Source organism: Falco cherrug, chromosome 7 (assembly GCF_023634085.1).
Source record: "Falco cherrug isolate bFalChe1 chromosome 7, bFalChe1.pri, whole genome shotgun sequence".
Lineage (NCBI taxonomy): Eukaryota > Metazoa > Chordata > Aves > Falconiformes > Falconidae > Falco > Falco cherrug.
In genome coordinates, this window is record NC_073703.1 from 2,411,854 (window position 1) to 2,431,774 (window position 19,921).

At 46.9% G+C, this 19,921-nt stretch overlaps 1 protein-coding gene across 1 annotated transcript in view; it reads right to left on the bottom strand.

Annotated features, from left to right (window-relative positions):
- Positions 1-1,763: 1,763 nt before the first annotated feature.
- The window catches only part of SIN3A (SIN3 transcription regulator family member A), a 33,223-nt gene continuing 15,065 nt past the window's right edge, over positions 1,764-19,921 (bottom strand). Inside the window, 15 exon segments of the mRNA XM_005437446.4 lie at positions 1,764-1,934; positions 1,936-2,130; positions 4,458-4,665; positions 5,229-5,323; positions 5,657-5,749; positions 7,192-7,365; positions 8,508-8,677; positions 9,221-9,794; positions 9,976-10,159; positions 11,289-11,527; positions 12,249-12,365; positions 14,482-14,692; positions 16,767-16,885; positions 18,342-18,431; positions 19,745-19,903. Of these exon segments, the coding sequence (XP_005437503.2) occupies positions 1,899-1,934; positions 1,936-2,130; positions 4,458-4,665; positions 5,229-5,323; positions 5,657-5,749; positions 7,192-7,365; positions 8,508-8,677; positions 9,221-9,794; positions 9,976-10,159; positions 11,289-11,527; positions 12,249-12,365; positions 14,482-14,692; positions 16,767-16,885; positions 18,342-18,431; positions 19,745-19,903 (2,664 nt within the window). The 3' untranslated portion in view covers positions 1,764-1,898.

Genomic DNA, 19,921 nt, shown 5'->3' on the forward strand with positions numbered 1-19,921 from the left:
GCTCCCTGCCTCTGGAAAGGGCTGGCGTCCCAAGTGCCGGGAGGAGATGACCTGCTGTCTCAGAAAAAAATAAAATAAACCGTAAATCCCTGGGAGAGGTTCAAGCAGCGGCAAAGCCCTGCTCACGGCTCCCCCAGCCAGGGACGACAGAACCCGTGTTGGGTGCTTAGGACTGGCAGCAAGGGTTTGTGCAAGGAAAGCTGCCTCCTTTGAGGAGGAGAGACAGTGCAGTTGTGTCTGTCGTGGCTTACGAAGTCCATGCCGACTTCTTTTTTTTTTTTTTTTTTTTTTTTTAAATCTGAATCTTCCCCCGTGTTTTAAATATCTGCCAGCGCTAAACTTCTATACTTAAAAAAATATATATCTCATATGTGGATTTCACTAGTGAAATTCACTGAGACCCGTCCCACCCCCTCGCCTTTCTCTTGCACGCACGCACGCACAGAAACACACACGCAGAGCAGCTCTATCAAATACTGGTTTGGTACTTCAGGTGATGTTTTCTCCAACACTGAGAGGGAAAAATACATCAGCACAATCAACCCCAGCTAAGTAGCTCAGCAACACTTCCCAAAAGCGAAGGTCCTTGGAGCTGGAAGACTAGGTGGATAAAAATTACCCACCGGGAAAAACAAAAATTAAAAAAAATTTAAATTATATACTATATATTTATATATCTTAACAGGCTGCTTATACCTCGGTTGTGTTAACCGCAAAATGCACGCGCTGCCTCTGCTTTTTCCTCTCAGATTGTGAAGCCAATCATATAAAATGGTCAGATGTGCCCCCCCACCCCCCACCCCCAAAACTGCATGCTGCACGGTGCCTTTCAGACCAGGAACAGGGCTGTGGGTGAGCGAGTGTCTTCCTCCAGTTAAGAACAAAGACATTATTTTTATTTACAAAAAAAGGAGAAAAAAGTTTCCACACAAAAGCACTACAATGATAACTCCCTTTGGTAAAAAGTGTAATAAATGTCTCCGTCGGTCTGTCGGTACTAATTCTCAAGCCACCTGGTACTATGGTACACAAGAAGCTAGTACAGTTATGCTAGCACATCAAGCATACTTCCTTTAATAAAAAAAAAAACCAAAACAACAAAACAAGCAAAAAACCCCCAAAAAATTGACAATTTGTACATTTATTTACAAAAAGGAGGGGAACATGTTAAAACTGTGTTGTTCTCGGTTGTGTGTGTGTACGTACATGTGTGTGAAAAGCTGGTGCATGGCACTAGGAGAGACTAGTAAACAAGCAGGTACAAAAAAAAAAAAAAAAACCAAAACAAAAACAACCAAACAGAAAAAAAAAACCCAACAGTTCCACTGGCACTAGAAAGGACAGACCGATCTGCACGGGGTGAGTCCAGCCTGGGAGGGAGGAGAGGGAGACGAGAGGAGCCCAGGGTCCAGGGTCCGCTCCGTGAGTGGCGCCGGGCTGCCCCACGGCCCCGCGCAGGAGCCCGGCCGGCTGGCAGCAGTGTGCCGGGAGGAGAATCCGGTCGCGACAGGCACCTGGGGATTTCGGGACACATCCAAGCGGTCTGGTCGTGGAGAGCCTCCGGTTCTCTTCCCTCGCCGCTCAGGGCCTCCAGGGAGTCAAAGCCTCAACACTGCTGGTGTGTACGAGCTCGTTGTGTTTCTCTGGGATGGCTCAGTTCAGAGAAGGGTCCTTCCTGCCCTCAGGGGACGCGTGCCAGCCCAGCGGCCCGGCGGTCCCAGTGGAGGTTCGCGTCCCGGCAGGGAATCCCGCTGGTGACAGGCTGTACCAGCCACGCACTAGTCAAGTGGCCATGTTACGGAGATACACAGTGAGGGGAGAAAGGCATCTTCCTCCTTTCCTTGATGCGCGCACACACACACACATCTCCTGGGCTCTTCCCTCGCCCCGGGGGAGTTTTACGGTGTCTTGAATATCGTGCCATATTTGACGCGGGTACTTGTTAATGCTCACAAAGTGCAGGGTCTCTGTGTCACAGGTGGTGGTGCAGGGCACTAAGCCCTCCAACCCTTCGCCCATTAGCCACTTGTTTGTCTCAGCTGCCATTTCACGGGGCACATGCTCCTTGGTCCATTTGTCCACCCAGGCCTGGAACCGCTGGTGCAGCCGCTTGCTCACTCTTTCATGGGACTACAGAAATAGGAAGAGGTGTTAGAAAAAAGTGGCTTTGGCCCCCAAACCGCAGCATCACACAAAGCTCAGCTACCAGCCGACACAACCAGCAGATCAACAAGCAGGGGGAATCAGTACCAGGCACCAGCCCTTGCTAACAACAGAGGAAAAGCTCTGATAAAGGCCCCTGGGTCTCCTCTCTTGCAGTGTCAAAATGAACTGAGAAATACCAAAAGGTTTATACTCTTGGTTTAATACAGCAGCTCTCAGGCTGGGGACACAAACCATACCACATGGGAGCCCCAGAGCTGCGTGCCCAGCATGGAGGCTCTTCTGCATCACCCAAAAGATGCCACCTCCTCCTCCTCCTCAAGCAGCCAGGAGCCAAGGCAGACCCCAGACCAGGCAAGCCCTGCTCTCCCTAGCCCTCGGGGTCTGCCTCCAGCCTGCCATGAAGGGACACAGCCCCAGGAGAGAACAAGCTCAACATGCTTTACACACCTCGGGGGACCCAGCTGCTATGGAAAATTAAGAGCCTGGTCAGGTCTGAAAGGTTTGACAACCCCTGGCTTAACAGAAGCATGAGGAGAGGAAAAACTGCACACAGTTTTGAGTAAGAGCATCATCTGCTTAAGGAATGTAAAATCCAGGAGAAACGGTTTAAAGCCATGGCTTGAAAGCTATGACTACAGTCATAACTAAAACCAGCAAATACAATTAAACCTCGACATTAAAACTTATTTATATTTGCTTTGTTCTCCCAAGGACTGACTGCTCGGTGTTAACTGTTAAATCCAACAGATTTGTAGTTCAGTGTAGCTTATGCAGCTCCTTCGGTGTACTGCAGTAACCAAGGGGCTATGCTGTGTGCTATATATTTGACAGTTCAATAATTTGACTTATGTTCAGATTCTCTGTGAAAACCACTGGCACATAGTATCCTGTTTATGAGATTGCTTCTCCTGGAGATTTGTGCCAGCTGAATGGACTACATGGAATTCAATCAAAATCCTCTGTACCAGCTTTTCAAAGAGGCAGTACCGAGACAAACCACTTTCATCTGATGTGAATGCAAGTTTAACAAAATTACTTTACAACTAATTAAATAAAGCCATTATTTGTATTTCATCAGCAAGAAACAGATGGGAAGTATTGTTTCATGATTCTAAATACGTGACTAAAACAGAGCTGTGAAGGATGATTTACTAGGCAGGAAGCAGCACGCACCTCTCCCGCTCCCTCAGCTCCCCATGAATTTTCTCAGTGGTCAGTAGTTTGCTCAGAAAAGCAATTAATTTAATAAACTGAAAACGTCTGCAGCCACAGAAGAGACTACTGCTGACAGAGCCTCTCAGGCACCTCTGCTTCTAGTTGCTTAAGTCAGTGACTTTTGCCAGAACCTGGCAGGTTTCACTTTCTTTTACATTCTGGCATTGTAAGCAATGGCACTATAAGCTCTTCAACGTTGTGTTTTAAATAGATTGTAGTAAAATTACAGTAAAGTATTTAAAACCTCAAGTCTAAATAGCCCGACTAGAACCGGAGTTTGTTGTTAAAGCTCTCTGGCTTTCTCTATTGGATGGAAATTTTCCCATGGGATGAGAAAAGTAACTGAATGTCAAAGCGTTCAGAAGACCAGATCAGCTTTCTCCAACCTAATCCTCCTGAATTTGGCTGATCTGGAGTCACAGGCTGTTTTCATCTTGAAGAAACCCCAACCTCTACAGCTCAAGAACCGCCAGAGAGCCTCCTGCATCTGCTCTCCCCTGCCTCCCCACCTATCCCAGTCACCCTCTCCTCCTTTCCCTTGCCCCAACAGTTACTTTTGGCACACAGAACCAGAAGCAAATTTGAGTCACTTCAAAAAGTCAATTTCCAATTTAAACAATCAATCGCAAACACTGGCTGCAAGATGCGAGATGTCACAGACCCTTAGATCCAGGGCTTTCGAGCTCTGGGAAAACATATATGGGGATTTTTCTGTATGGGTGGCCTCACTGCTCCCATCCGTGCCACAAAACCAGCTTTTCCAGAGCTGCTGGTTGTGCTCTGCGACCCGAGGGCTCCCGCTCTCCATGACTTTGGGGACAGGGAACAATGAGGGTATGGTACCCAGCGGGAGGATGAAGAGAGTTGGAGGCAGAAGAAGAAAAGATTACACCTTGGGAACATTCAGGAGATCTTTAGTGCCTGCAACTGGTAGCTTCTGGCAACACCAAGGCCACTAAACATTACCGATCAGGATCCCCGAGGACATTTCATCTGACTCTCCCCACCTGCCTTTTGGGAGCGGGGGGTCCCAGGAAACACCAACGTCCCACCCCAGTCTTTCCACTCACTCCTACCTGCTGAGCTCGCAGCAAAGCGGTCCTCCTGTACATGTAATCCTCCGATTTGATGACGTACACCATCTTATAGGAGTTCAGTTTGAATTTACACTCCAGCTTGTCCAAGCTCTCCACGTTCTCCATGGACTTTTTACTGTTCCCCTCCTTTCCTTCCTTCTCCTGCTGCTCCCGACCACGCTGACACTTACGGATCCGCCTCAGATTCCTGCAAACCAGAGAACCCCTCTTGGAATTAGTGCTTACCCTCTAGCGCTACTAGGCTGGATGCAGCTGGTGGACCTGTGCTGGCCCCTCAGCTGGCAAACAGCTTGGAGCACAACGGCCCATTGCAGTTCTTCAGGCTCAGACCCCTACAACAGGTCAGCCCACTAGGTTTACCTTATTTCTGAAATTACAGCTATAGTGCAATCAGCTCCCCACTCACGAGCAGCCCTGACGTAGCACCCACCATTTTCAGGTAGGGGGTTACTGTAGGCCAAGGCAGGACTGCCAACAAAAATGTCATCTGGCAAGTCACCAGCCCTCACTCCTTCTGCCACCTGTGGGCCATGCCACCTCTGTCACTGGAGAGCAGGAGCCTGGGGAGGACCCACAGGATGAATGGCAGCACGGTACCTCTACACCACGCTGCCAGGGTAATGGCTTCTGTCGTAGCATTAAAATACAGGCACGACTGACCGGCCAGCAGTGCGACGGAGCGCGGTCGCCCTGCCCTGAGCCCACATACAGCCCATCAGGCAGGGTTCACAGCACAGCCCAGCCACTCACCTTGGCAGGAAGACTGGTTTCTGGGCCAGGTGCTCCCGGAGCTCAGGGGAGGTAGAATCGGAGTTGACGTACCGCTCCACGTAGTCTGACCAGCGCTGGAAGCAAGCACAGAGCACAGATCAGCCACTGCCTTCCCACCAAACAACACAGAATGGTTAAGGAGGCTGAGCTAGAAGTTATAGGTTTTGGTTTTTTTTGAACGTTCCGTGCATCTTATCTCCAAAAAGGCAAGTATAACATTTCTCTATACAGTTTTGAGATCTTTCTGATACAAAATAAACCTAGAAGGATTTGCCCACTCACACCACTGAAATCTTTACAGTGTGTCACTGATGTTTCTTTGTGCTAACAGACAACAGTCAACTAGACACCCTCGTCCAGCACACCCTTGACCATCCCAGTCAGCTGTCTGGACAAACCGCTCTTACCTCTGCTTCTACAGGGTCATCAGAGTTCTCCTCTTCTGTGTCCAGCAGTTCAATGGTTAACTGAACTTGACCTCTGCTCTGAATGAACATCAGCTATAAAGAAAAGGCAGAAGGGACTTCAGTAAAAGGTTTCAAAGAGAAAAAACAACCTCCACTTCTCAGTGGGGCAAAGGGAGAATGAAGTAAGTTGGCGTAGTTTTAAGGGAAAAATCTGTGCTTCCCACATGCCTGGCAGTGAAGGGAAAGCACCAGCCAAATTGCACAATCTTTGAGGAACAGAAAAATTGCGAAGCTTTTTGAAAATCTTTTCTTTTTGTTGTTGTTTTTGGAGTGCTGCAGTTCCTTCTTGAGCCCCCAGAATAAGTTTGGGGGCAAGGGAAGAGAGATTATACACGCAGGCTTTTATCCAAAGTACTTTACTCTCTCAGAAAGGGCCTGAGCACTTCCTGTATCTCAGGCGAAGGAAGCACGGATTTGATTAGCACAGTGCACGTTTATTTAGCAATGTATGCAGTCAGCAATGACTTAAGGCCCAGTCAGTCAGTATTAGCAGATCTCCCCACAGTCAACAAAGGTTGAGACACAAGAGAAACTGGAGAGTTTGAGCTAACAAATTAAAGCCAGTGACAGCAAGCAGTCAATAAGATACAACCCAAAGATGTTATGAAGCACAAGAGATATTAATTGCTGTTCAGGAAATACATTTCTCTTTGAAACCTTCTCTCTGAAGCATCCTTATAGAAGGATTAATCTATGATGTGCCAAAAGCTGGGGACACGCATGCTTTGGTTTTGGTTGAGTTAGCGTTAATTTTCTTCACAACAGTTAGCACGGGGCTATGTTTCGGATTTGTGCTGAAAACTGTGTTGATAATTCAGGGATGTTTTCATTACTGCTGTGCAGTGCCTCCATGCAGTCAAGGCCTTTTCTACTCCTCACACCACCCCACCAGTGAGCAGGCTGGGTGTGCACAAGGAGCTGGGAGGGGACACGGCCGGGACAGCTGACCCCAGAGATGTTCCGTGCCGTATGACATCATGCTCGGCATAAAAAGCTGGGGGAAGAACAAGGTGGGGAGGGATGTTTGGAGAGATGACGTTTGCTTTCCCAAGTAACTGTTACATGTGATGGAGCTCTGCTTTCCTGAAGATGGCTGAACACCTGCCTGCTGATGGGAAGTAGGGAATTAATTCCTTGTGTTGCTTTGCTTGTGTGCGCAGCTTTTGCTTTACTTATTCCACTGTCTTTATCTCAACCCATGAGTTTTCTCACTTTTACTCTTCTGATTCTCTCCCCTGTCCCACCACGGGACAGGGAGTGAGTGGCTGTACGGAACTTAAGTCACTGGCTGCAGTTAAACCACGACAACAGGTCACCAAAACTTTCCTTTCAACTTTCCAAGCTACAGAAAGCCCTCAGCACTCTCAGGTGCCTAAACAAGGCTCCTTTTTTAAAGGACTGTTGCCTCTCCCTTCTTAAAGGGCACCCCCTCACTGCTTGCTGCTTTTACACCACGGTTCACAGCCCAGCTTTACCTTGAAACAGTTCTCCTCTGACATGAGCTGCTCAGCTTTGCGTTGGTACGCAGCCTCCAAAAGAGTACGAGAAGACTGAGAGGCAAGAAGACCTCCTGTGGCTCCATTGTTGTTCTCTGACAGGTAGAGGTCCGTTACCTGCACACAGATCTCATCACTCACTATGTGTTGGAGCTGCAAAAAGGAAGAACACGGGAAAGGTGTTTGTCAAAGAGTATGCTACATGCCCATCAGCACAGAACAGAAAGAAACAAAGACGTAACCATGGGTTTAAGCCCTAGCCAAAAAAAAAAAAAAAAAAAAAAAAAAGAAAAAAAGAAGAAAGAAAAAAAAGGCTAAAAAAGCATGAGTTTAAGGCTACATCTTTAGTAACTTCTTCCAGTTGTGATTATCTCTGCTGCTACTGAAAAAAAACACATTATCTTTAAAAAAAAAAAATCAGCAGGTGGCAAAGTACAACTACTTGGAATATAACTACGTGCAGAAAACATCCTGGTCAGCAGCAGGGGAGGAAGGGCTAAAGCACTGTGACACAGCATATCCCCTCCTCAGCAAGGGGCTGCTGCTGCGTCTGAGGAGAGAGGTGGGAGATTTAGTATCAAATCCTTATTTTGTACAAGTTTAAAAATCAAACGTCGCTCAACTGTCTTTTGAATTCAGTTCATCTCTGGACTGAATTAAAGGGCTGCTGAAAAGAAAAGCAGCTCTACCCTTCTGAAAGAGTAAAGGCTTTTCAAGCCATTCCACTTCCAGCCCCTTATGTCTGTTTTTCTTCTTTATGCTACAAAAAGACACATGAAGAATTTTTCCCTCGGTCACACATTCCTCCTACCAGCCCAATAAAAGGACTAGAGTTTAGCAGCCAAAACGAGCTTCTCAAACAGCCAGATAAAAAGAGACAAAGCTTTGCAGAAAGGGCATGCACTGCTCCTACGGCACTGGTGAAAAGGAAGGAAATTACTTAAATGTCATTTAATTATTTTTCAAAGTTAAAGCAAGATTAGCTACGGAGATGCTTTGAAGCTGAACCCTTATACCCTAAAACTTCTGGAAAACAAAGGGGGAACTCTATACACACAGAGATGATACTCTCAATAATTTAAATGCATTAGCCATTACCTTTTGTCATGTCTCTCTACATCAGCGTTAGAGCTTGGTTAAAAAACACCCAGAATTTACCTGCTTACCCCTGAAATTCCCCACTTAGGCATACAACACTGCCCCTCCGACGTGGGCCTGGGCTCTCACTGTAGCAAACAAGACAGCTACTTTCTCTCCCCAGACCCATCCACCCTCCAGCCTTTGCTGGCAGTCACCTGTCGAACAATGCTCTGGATCAGCTTGTCCATGGTAAAGGCGATGTAGGCATGAATGGTGAACATTTCACGCAAGGAGTCCTCGTACTGCGACGAGTCCATGTTCCCATCGAGGAGATTGCGCACCATGTCCAGGAAGGCTGGGTAATAATCCTCAACATCGATGTCCACTGCAACAAGAAAGAAAGGGAGAGATGAAGACACCCCCCAGAAAGGGCTGCTTTGAGCTTTGGTCCTCCGACTACCCACTCAAGCTGAAGGGTTACTGGGATTGGCTTAAATTTGTCTTTTACAGACATTTAAATGAGCACTTTTAAGGCCACAGGTACTTTCATAATCTCTTGCTTTCAAGCCCTAGCCTTCCCCAAGAGGTTATTTCTGAAAGACGGTTTGAAAAGCTTTTAGTTAGGGAACCCAAGGATACTTTAGATATGTGTAAATGAAAGCTCTTAAGAAATAACCGCTACGTATTACCATTCCGCTACTCAAGTCCCATGTACCCCACACCCTCCCATCTCCTCCCTCAGTTCAGTGCTGCCCAGTGACAAAAAGGGAGAGATCCGCACACACACACCCCCCTCCCCCCCATTTTACAGGGGGGGTACATCTTACAGTCAGGGCTGTAACACGCCTGATGACACCAAACAAGCCCTGTAGACATGCTACGAATAGAAGCATCTTTCTTCCCCAGCCTCCCACCAGAAGTGACTCACTAGGCTCCTTCAGTCGCAGCTGGATGGCAGGACTGTCGCCCTTGTCTCGCTTGATGCCCAGCACTTCCCTCTCCCACTCCCTTTCCCGCGTCTCCTCTTCGATCTGCCGCTCAGCCTGGGTGCAGATCCTCAGCAGCCGCAAGCACAGGATCTGATGCAGCCGCATGAATATGTACCAGTTGCTGTTCACGTAGAAGAGGTTGTAGACCTCATCCATGCCCCGCAGCTTCTGGGCCGTCGTGTTGTTGAACATCAGCTTGGTTTTGGGAGGACTGCCCCCAACACCGTTGTGCTTTTTTGCAGCCCCAGTAGCTTCGTCCACATCCATTTCCTCTTCTTCCTCCTCTTCCACATCCGAGAGTTCACCTCGCTGAGCGAACAGCAGGTCTGGAATGAAGTGATACATGATCTGCTTGATTTTGTACTTGTCCTCCTTCTGGATTCCCGTCTGCCGCTTCACATGGTGGATGATGAGAGAGGCAGCATCTTCCAGGATCTGCTTGTCTTCATACGCTAGTGATAGGTGTGGGCCTGTGGGCACTCCGGCATTGTCTTCTGAAGCCTGCTCTTGCCTCTGCGAATGAGAAACACAGCACAACATTTAGTCCTGAACACCCGTCTCCACCCAAGACCCTTTCAGAAAGCTCTGCCAGTGTTGCAGACTCCCTTTTATCGAGCAGCGAGGAACGGGAACCGAAACTGCACTTGCAAAGTACATAAGCCTTAGGGAAGGAAACTATTGGTGACCATCTTACCTCATCATAGATGCTTTCAATCTCATTGAGGAGGCTCTTTGACCTCAGGACCTTGGTATCATTCTGCTTGAAGTTGATGCCCTGGTGGTCCAAGGATTTCAGGTAATACTTCTCATTTTGCTCTCGCCAGACTTTATTAAATCCTCTCTGGGCTTCTCGCCACTCTTCCTCTTTCATCTTTAACCTTGGATCGAGAAAACAAGGGTGAGCTAAGAGGTCTACTCTGAGCATGTAAGGAAAACCTAGGCCCATGGTTTCTGGCCAGTGTTGAGAAGGGCTGAACTCTTCAGGAAATGAGCATAAATGAAAGCCGTCCCACAGAACGGTGCCTTACAGGAGGAGCACCCTGCACGTGCTCTTCTAAAGAAACCCCTCTGGGCACGCCAGAAGAGCTAGGGGGCTTAGCGTCCATTTAGCCTCGCCACCCACAGCAGGGAGAGGGGCTGAAGGGGCAGGAGAGCCACAACAGCTGGCCCAGGTCTCTCAGAAATCCCAAGAAAGTCGTGTAGCTCCAGCTGCTGAAATGGGCAGCTTAGTTTGGACGATTAACAAAGTTATTGCCTTGCAGCACGGACACCTAAGCTTCCTGGGAATGGACCACTGAGCCCTAGCTCAGGATCTCAAGCAAAGCAGCCCTGATGCAGCTCAAGAGCCAGCTCCCAGGAAGAGTGTCCTTGCAGCCAGGTAGCAAAACTGTGACCTAGCAGTTACCCTGGGCAAGGCTGTTACCCCCAGCTCCCAGAGCCCTGAGAAACAGGACCAACAATCCCACAGAGATGAGAAGTGGTCAGGGAAGAGTATCACCTGCTTACACTCTTCCTTGAGCTTCCCCAAGGAGTTGCAGAATCCACTCCCTTTTCTTGACCGAGGAAGGGGAGGTTCACAACAGAAACCAGGCTGGGAATCTGAGGGTAGCACAGCCACTGCAATCTGAGCCCACAGGCATGTACAGCCACAGGATTTGGAAAGGGATCAAATTTAGCCCTAGAACAATCCACACAGCACAGTTTCCTCACCTTACACACAATGCTGACACCAGGGGAGAAACCAGGTTTAAAGAGGAGACAACAAAAGCTCTACATCCCTCCAGGTGAGCTGGAGGGTTTTGTTTCAGAAGGGCAATTCCCTCTTTCTAGGCGATTATTACGAAATACAGCAACTGACCAAACATAAAAGCATTTCTTAATTTACAGCCTGGTGGAGGTCACACCCTTTAGGGGCAGCAATTAGCTACTTTTACATAAATCTGGATCACGTATGATGCGCTATCCTTTGGCAGAGCCCCCAGGGGAGGGTGCTAGAGCAGTCAGTACCTCTTCAGTACAATGGGAACAGCCACGGATGGGTTCTTCCGAAGTCCATCAATGATGTCAGCTGCTTTGTCGGCATATATCCTCTGGAGAGCCTTGCGGTGGATCACCTCCGAAGTGCCACCCAGAGTGTTGTCCAGCCGGAATTTGGCCTGCTCCTCAGCAGACAAGCGCGAGAGTTTCTTTTGGATTGCCTCAAGGACGCGAATCGTTGCCAGGTTGGTCTCCAAGACAACATCCAACTGAAGGGAACGGTGCATTAGCCATCATTGAATAGGCAAAACATGATACTACACAGAGGCTAACATTTAAGCGACATGAAACACGAAGCCATGCATGCTTAACAAGATGTACTTGAGCAGTGGTATCCATATTTGGCTGCTCTAAAATAATCCAATTATATTTTATTCGCTTCCTAGATAATACTGCATAAGAATTTAAAGGCTACTAGAATGATACCGTTCAGAAATTACATTTTCCACCTGGGGATAGAATACAACTGATAGTTACTCTACAAAAGGACGTGCCGAACCTGAGCGTATATGGGTAATTGCCAAGTGAAGTTCCACTTCAAGTCAAGATGTCAATCAGTTAACATCTTGCACGTATCACTTTTCAGATTATTACAGGGGAACACATGTTCTCATGCGCTACGTGGGCAGTAAGAATAGGAAAAATGTATTATGTACTGGCCATCGAACAATTTCATCTGGAGCAATGTGAATGAAATGCTCTACACAAAAACTGAAGGGCAGGGGTGGTAGCTTGGAGCAAGACGTGATTATGCAGCCGCTGCTTCTTGCATTAAAAGAACATAAACTTTTATGCCAAAAAAACCCGGGTGACAGACACAATAAAAATAGATTCTAAGAAGCAGTATTAAAGGTATAATTATATCAAGATCATTAACTGTTCACAGAACCCCAAGCTTTCAGAGACACAGATCAAGGAGAAATAATTTACCTCGAAACGCTCATCCTCACACCTGTAGATGTGCTCTTCATATTGTGTCTTCTTGGAGCTCACAAATGTGGAGTCTTCAGACCAGGACGGAAAGGAGACCCAGGTGTCATTCAAAACCTTCGAGGAAGACAGGGGAGACGAGAGTCATGGTCAGTCTTCTGAGAGGGTCATACACGGCCAGCTCTGAGGCCAGGCTTCTGATGGGAGGATCTAACTCCCCAGTCGGAAAACCATGTGCCCCTTCCAAAGCCCAACATTCACAGGACAACTCCAAACAGCCAGAACCAAAACATCCAGGCAGTCTGAAAAATTCATTAGCTGGAGCTATGAGAAAAAAACTTGGAAGGGAAGAGAAAAATAAAGGTGAAAGGAACTTTTCTGTTACTTTGGATTAGTCAACTGCAACCAGCTGGTCTACCATGTGTGTGATTCACCATCGACAACGCCGGGTGGTCATCACGCGAGACGTGACTGTTAGACAGCACGTGGTTTCTGCCTCCAAGTAAGGCTAATCGGGAGTATAAATCCATACACCAGCAACACCTTTCCTGACAAAGCAGCTGAGCACCTGCAGCTTTAACCACTTCCAAAACAGGAACAGAACACTCAAAAAAACCTCAAAGAGGCCAAAGGCAAACAAACAAGGATTTTGGCAGGCAGTCTTGAAAGTCAGGCCCAGTTTTCATAAACCCAAAGCCTAAACAACGAGTCATTAGATTTCACAGGAAGAAAAGTCTGTAAATACATCACACAAGACACTTTTGAGAGACATGTCAAGACTTAGATTACACAACTGCAATTGCCTTTTGCCCAGGTTATTTTCAATATTCTGCTGGCACTTCAGCTGAACGCCTATCACCACCACCTAACTGCGTGACTTGGTCACCCACATTTGTTCTCCTCATCTCTCAAGGAGCGTAAGGACCCAAAACCCACGATGCTCCCGAAGGGCAACCTACTCACTACGTGTTGCGTGTGCCACTGTTGACTGCAGCCACCCAGGGAAGGGATTTCGGGGGCTCTCCCCTCCTCCAGTGAACGCTCTTAAGAGACACGTTCATTAACTGGCCTTCAGCAAGCTCACTCACCTCCAAAACATTACCTTCAACACCAGTGAAGGAACAGGATCAGCCAGAACCAACCCCACTTTGATCAAAAGGTCATTAGAACACATTAAAGGACTCAATGAGTATATCTGATCCTGCAGGACCTCGTTGGGAGACCAGCTCTGACTCTTGACCAAGAAGGCTGGATCCCTGTAGGGAGCTGGTTTCCCAAAGCAACACACCATTTCCAAAGACAAGAGGTCTTCTTAGCATTTCAGATGGAAAAAAGAAGCATGTGAGGGATATGTGGGAGAACCTGTCTACAGAAAATGTGATTTTCTTTCAAAGCTGGACTAGACACAACTCTGAAAGAAGATTAAGTGGGAATTTGGGTTAAAAGGTAGCAACAATCTTGAATTACATGCCACCTTGAAAAGACCCCTGAGATCACATTAAGACCATAGAGAAAACTAGTTCTGTCATTCCCTACTTAGAGTGCTTAAGTTTGTAATTGTAGTGTTCTTTTCACAGGTTATGCTACGTAAAACATCATACATATATAATGCCCTTATGTTATCTTGAAGTAGTCGAACACCACAAGTATTTGTTGTGTTTTGTTTCCAGCTGCTCTCTCACGCTTCATGCAACCCCCTCACAAGCACCACTGGAGAAGAGCTGATGCCAACCATCAAAGCCACGTGGGTATTGCACCTACCAGCCAGCTCCCAGCATAACCCATTCCTAGACTGACGCCTTACCCTGTGCTACAGCTTCTGGACATGCTCCAGATGTTTGCAGGATTGCCAAGTGCTCACTTGCCACAAGGAACACCTCAGGGTGTGCTCACCTCAGGCTCAGACATGTACCACGATGATCCTGAGCCAGGATGGTATGCCCGCACACGCCCGGGTGCAGGAGCGGCACGGCTCAGTGCTGGATCAGTGCTAACCAGGCAGCTGCCTGGCCCCAGCTCCATGCCCAGCACCAGCTCTGGGGTGCAGGCAGCAGCACAACCCTGCTGCACAGGAGCAGATGTGCCCCGACACCCCCAGGAAACTTCTCAGCACAGAGCAGGGGTACAAAATAAAGTCCCCATTCTTTTCTTCTGTTCCGCTTGCCCTTGCTCCATCAATAAGGCTGGGAAGAGCCTTCCTCTGTCATGCAATTCCCATCTGAGAGCACCTTACCTCTTTACACAGCGGAGTCCGCCCCGTGCACTTGGGTTGCTGGTAGCTCTTGGGTAAGGCTCGGTAGCTGGAGCCCAGTCTTTTACAGGAGGCATAGTCTATCTCCATGGCAATCCCCTCGGTAGCCCGTTCCTTCGGATATGTCTCCATGTGAACAGACTCTTTATATCCCAGAAAGTTTTTAAACCAAGTGAACAGCTCTGGGAATTTCCTAAAAATAAAATAAAGTGAAACACTAGCTAAGTAGAAAATCAAACAGCACTGAGCTGCGATGCCGAGGCTAGAATCGATTGCTATAGACAGTGTCCAAGACAACCCTCTGAACTATCAGTCTAGTGAGAGAGGACACTCTGCTCAATCCCACTCCCACAGAGCCTGATCAAACGGGAAGCGAGAACCTGTTTGTTGGTCAGGTGGCAGACTGCTCTCAGTGCAACTACGGTGCTTTAGGATTACCTTCTCGTATTGCCAGGGATACGCAGACAAGCACCCATACATCCTCCACATGCCTGGTGGGTGCAGACCCTGTGAGACAGGCGGCAAGCAAGGAGCAGCAGCCAAAGCTTTCGCTGCAGGGTCACATTTGGCTCTCCTAAACTACCCCTGCAGCGAACCCAGACCAGATTCCTAATTGTCTGCCAACATTCTTAACCTTAAAACAGACCTTGCCTTTCCAAAAGCAGCAATAAGAAACTAAAAAGCAATTCTGTAACTACACAGTAAAAGGTTTCAGTGCTGAGCAATCATTTCAAGCAGTGCTGCCTCCCCAGACTACACTGACCAGCACAAATGATGAAGAAGCCTTCGCTTGCAAGGCCCAAGTTCGCCTGCTTGCGGAGAAAAGTTTTCTGAAGAATTTATTAGTCTAAAATAGCGCATCTGTTCAACCCCTCTTATCTCATGCAACTCTCCAGCTACATGAGGAATTGAACCTGTTACTGAGGCTAATTGAATCACTGCTCATTTATTGCTTTTTCATTACATGACAGAAGATAATGTCCAACTCCAGAATAAGAAAATTGTATTATACCTTTCCCAGTACAGATATTCACCCTTATAGCTAGAAGCACAGAGAGTAGATGGGAGAAATCCAGAATTTTTTGTTGAATATTTCACCTTTCCTAGCTAAAGGTAGCATCCTGCTGACGCCTGACTAATTCCAGTGGAGCTATGGAGAGACTGGAGGCTCACTGGGGCAGCTTCTTTGCACAGCAGATAGTGTAATGGGGTCCTGAACCCAATTTACGTTGCTATTGCCTTCTCCCTTGGAATCAGGAACTCAACTCATAGGAAGAAGGAACATTAAACTTGCTGCCCAAAGTTGATGAAACGGTATCAGTTGGTTTTAGCAGATTAATACAGAGTTGTTTTGTATACTACTGGCAATTATGGCAGTCATAATTCCTGTTTAAACTATAGTATTCCTTATCGGGTTTGGCTTCACGACAAAATTCAGCTGCTTTTTGCTTTCTGGAAATTTTAGTTGAGTTTATATCAGCACTCTTTTTTTAGGGGACATTTTCTATGTAATTACACAATCTTTTCCCAAATGAAATAATCTGCGATTCCAGAGCAAGAGACTGCAACAACAGACTGCTAAATAATTGTTTGCTCTTCTGAAGAAGGAACAAATACAGCAAGCAATACCGGCACTGCTCTTGAATGCTGCCTGCCTGCCAAGACATAGCTAGGAGCTCCCCTCTTACCTCCTCTTGGCTAAGGAATAGAAAAGGGCAGTGCAGAAGAGCATGAAGTTGGAAAGAAAACTGAAGCAGAGCCTGTATTGACCTGCTCCAATGAAGGAAAAGTCTGAAAGCCTAAAGCACGTGGCCCCTGCACACTATCAGCCACTGAAGGGCTTCCAAGCACTACCAGCATCTTCCTGCCCACACGGCAGCATGTGGCACCTTACCACGTACATTCATGACACTTGGGCCGAGCTGGAGGGAACAGGAGATGAGAGAACGCACTGCCACAGAGGCAACTCATGCAGCCACGGAACAGACAGACAATTAAGCAGCGGCAGGCTATCCAGCTACAAGTCGAGCCAACCAACAGCCCAGGAAGTGGGCAGCACAGGGCGACTCCATCTCAGATGTACTTTGTGGCCCAACGAACCACCGCCTGGCTCCCAGAGCAGCCGTCCCCCTCCATACCACGCCACCACACCAGATACGTTCCCCTGAACGACCACAAAAATTACTGTTTCTTCCCTGGCTTCAGAACAGAAACAGACCCAGCAGATTAAACTTCTCACTTCGTGTAAGGAAATGTGCTCCACTTACCCCAGGAATGGAGAAACCAGCTGCACGAGCTCAGCCCGGGAGATCACCTCCTGGTTGAAAATGACCAGGCAGCGAAGGAAGTTTTCGTATGCTTCTGTGCTACGCAGAGCTTTGCGGACCTTACAGAGAGAAGAAAAAAGAGGCAAACAATTGCAGTCAGGGTGAGAACAAGCTGTCCAGGAGACCTGGACTCAACACTGTGCTTCCCACCGACGCACGGAGATTACGCATGGAATGAGGAGGCAAATCTTTGAGTTGAACAGAGGGTCACTGGCTCCATACACAGGGCCAGACAAACAGATACTGACATGAGCCACCTCTGTGCTGCGTATGCCCTGCGACATCAGCACCCAGAGCGCATCACTCTGAAGAAAGGAGTTCCAAGTGAAGAATGAAATCCCACAAAGAACTTCCTAGCAGCTGGACTATGAAATGCTGGAATCACAGTGTCAGTCATAACTGCAGCACTACAAATGCACCAGGCTGCCTTCTAACACTGGAGAATACTGCAAGTAAGGATCAGGGGTAAGAGACCTGTGCCCTGGGTAGCACCGCTCCAGCCTCTGCCCATGTTACAGCTTAGGTTATCACAGGTAAGCCAGCTTCTGTAACTCTTATCTTCACAGTACAAGGAAACCAAACGATTCATCCCAACACCATTACCTTTCCCAGGAGAACAGTTAGCATCTACGCATCAGACTGAGATCTATCATCATTAAGATATTTGTCATTACAGTTATAATTCTACATCAGGGATTTCTAGGTTTACTCATGTTCACACCTACACATCCTCCGAGAAATAGATTGGTTCCCAGTTACCATTAACTGGTCTACAGCATGCTGCTAAATGCACCACATCATCAGGGAGCAACCAAGACTTTCACCGGCACATGAATATTACTTAAAAGGCTTGTTTAAGTTCACTATATACTCCCCTCTGAGCCATAAGGAAATATAAGGACATCTTAGGGAAGACACCAAGGTACCACTTGGAAACATCCCACATATCCTTCATTTGTTCTGTGTGGTAAACCAGCAACAGGTAACAACTGTGCAATTAGTTAGATTCATCTCTCAAGGAAAAAAAAAAACCCAAACCAAAAACAAAAACACAAAACCCAACGTGGACATGAATCAGCTGCTTTGTAAACTGAGCTCCCACACTGCAGGCAGCTGGTTGCGGATGGGTGCAGCAAGCTGTGCCAACACAGCAAGACATGTCACACACATCATTGGTGGTATGGCGATTTCATAAAGGTGAGAAAAACCTGGAGTGTGCATTACAGGAAAAAAATTCCCTTTCCTCCAAACAAACTGCATGAGCAGCAAATGAAAAGCTGCAGAACGACCTTTGGGGAAAAGACACAAATATCCACGTGAAAAAAGATTACCAGTCTTTTAAAAAAATTAAACGAATTTGACTTAGAGGTTGTATGATACGTCTGAGGTCAAGCTGACAAATGTTACACCGCCCTGATATCTCACATACTTCACTGTGATAAAAATCCGGATGTATACATGCCAAGAACATAAATCAATGACGCGAGACTGCTTGCTCTGACTCTCGCTTCTCACCTTCTCAAAGAAGAGAGATTCTGTCCCCACACCATGTTTGCTGGCTTCCGCCAAAGACTGGTCTTTTAAACCCAGCAGCTTCGGTTTCTTCTGTTAACAAAGAAAAGAAAGGCAAGGAGGAAAAAAAAAAAAAAAAAAAAAAGGGCTGTTCAGCAGAGCAACTTCCCATATTTTGATTATCTGTCCTACGAGGGTTTCAGCTTCCTGACCCCACCATTTGCTTTCAAGTAAAAGAAAGGTGGCTTTCTTTGGAAAGAAACTTGCATGAAAGGGTATGTCACAAGTTAATCTACCAAAGGTTAATCAGTAGCATAGAACTCCAAATATTTTTAATACATTGTTGCATCCTTTCGTGTAACTAGTTGACTGAAACACTATAGTGTATCTCCTATTTCTAACTAGACTGCAAAATTACCAAAATAAATCAAGGGGTTTTTTTCCCATGGCTCACCTGGTTCTTTAAGTCTAACACCTTCCTAAAATTATCATTAACTCTTTCTCTCTCTTGCATTCCACTGCAAGATCCTTTATTGTTCCCATACTAGCACTGCACTCTACATCCTCGGAAATGCCAAAAGCTGCCTCCAAAACAGGTTTTATTTTGCTGCCCTTTATTTGAAGGGGAGGAGAAAGGGCAGAAGGGGAAGTAGATCACTGGGTTTAAATGCTACCATTATGCCTGCTAATTCTTTTTATCACAAAGCAAGATACACCACCTTCAAATAAAGCAGGCAAACTTAGCCTTAACGCACAACCACTAAGCCACCTGGCCACAGGACAATTTTTATTACGCTACAAAGCCCTGCTCTCTCAAAACGTGCGTCATTTGAAAAGGGCAAACTTTGCTAAGAGAATAATCATTCATCATTGTATCATAAGGTTTATCATAGGAAAGATGAGCAAACACGATTCTGCTGCGTCTGCTCCAAGTTCTACTACAACAAAGCTTTCAGGCACACCTTTATCTTTTCCTCTGCTTATCTTCCCACGTGCCTTGGAAACATCGCTAGAAACAAATTTTGGACAAATTTCTTTTGCAACTTTACCAAGACTTTTGCAGCCACACCCCACAAACACTGCTTTATTCACCAATCAAACTACCCCTACGCATTCCGCAGCATCCTAATAAAGTGGGGAAAGCCCTGTTTTTCCCAAGCCAGTAGAGTAACTATTACTACCCTCAGGTACAGGCAAGACCACTGGTTTGTGAAAATCAGAGACAAAGCCTTGCACTTAGAAACAAGGACTTCAAAACAAGTTTCCTTTAAAGGCAAGCATTAGTTCCCGTGTTCTAAAGCTGCAGCCTGTGCTGCAAAAATCACAGATATTCGTAAAACACATCCCTCTCTGCCTCAGCCTCCTGGGAAAAACAGGGCTGCTGAACGAGCAGCACACGCTCTTACCTTCACCGGAGGGGTTGCTCCAGTTCCCGAGTGCCGTCGGATCTGACAGCCATTCTGGTTGGGTCTTTGCTGTTTGTTGTTGAGCTGTGGCTTCTTCACCGTGCCACCATGATCATTTCTTACCGATTCCACTTTCTCTGCAGTTGTCTTACTTAACAGCTTATTTAGAGACAAACC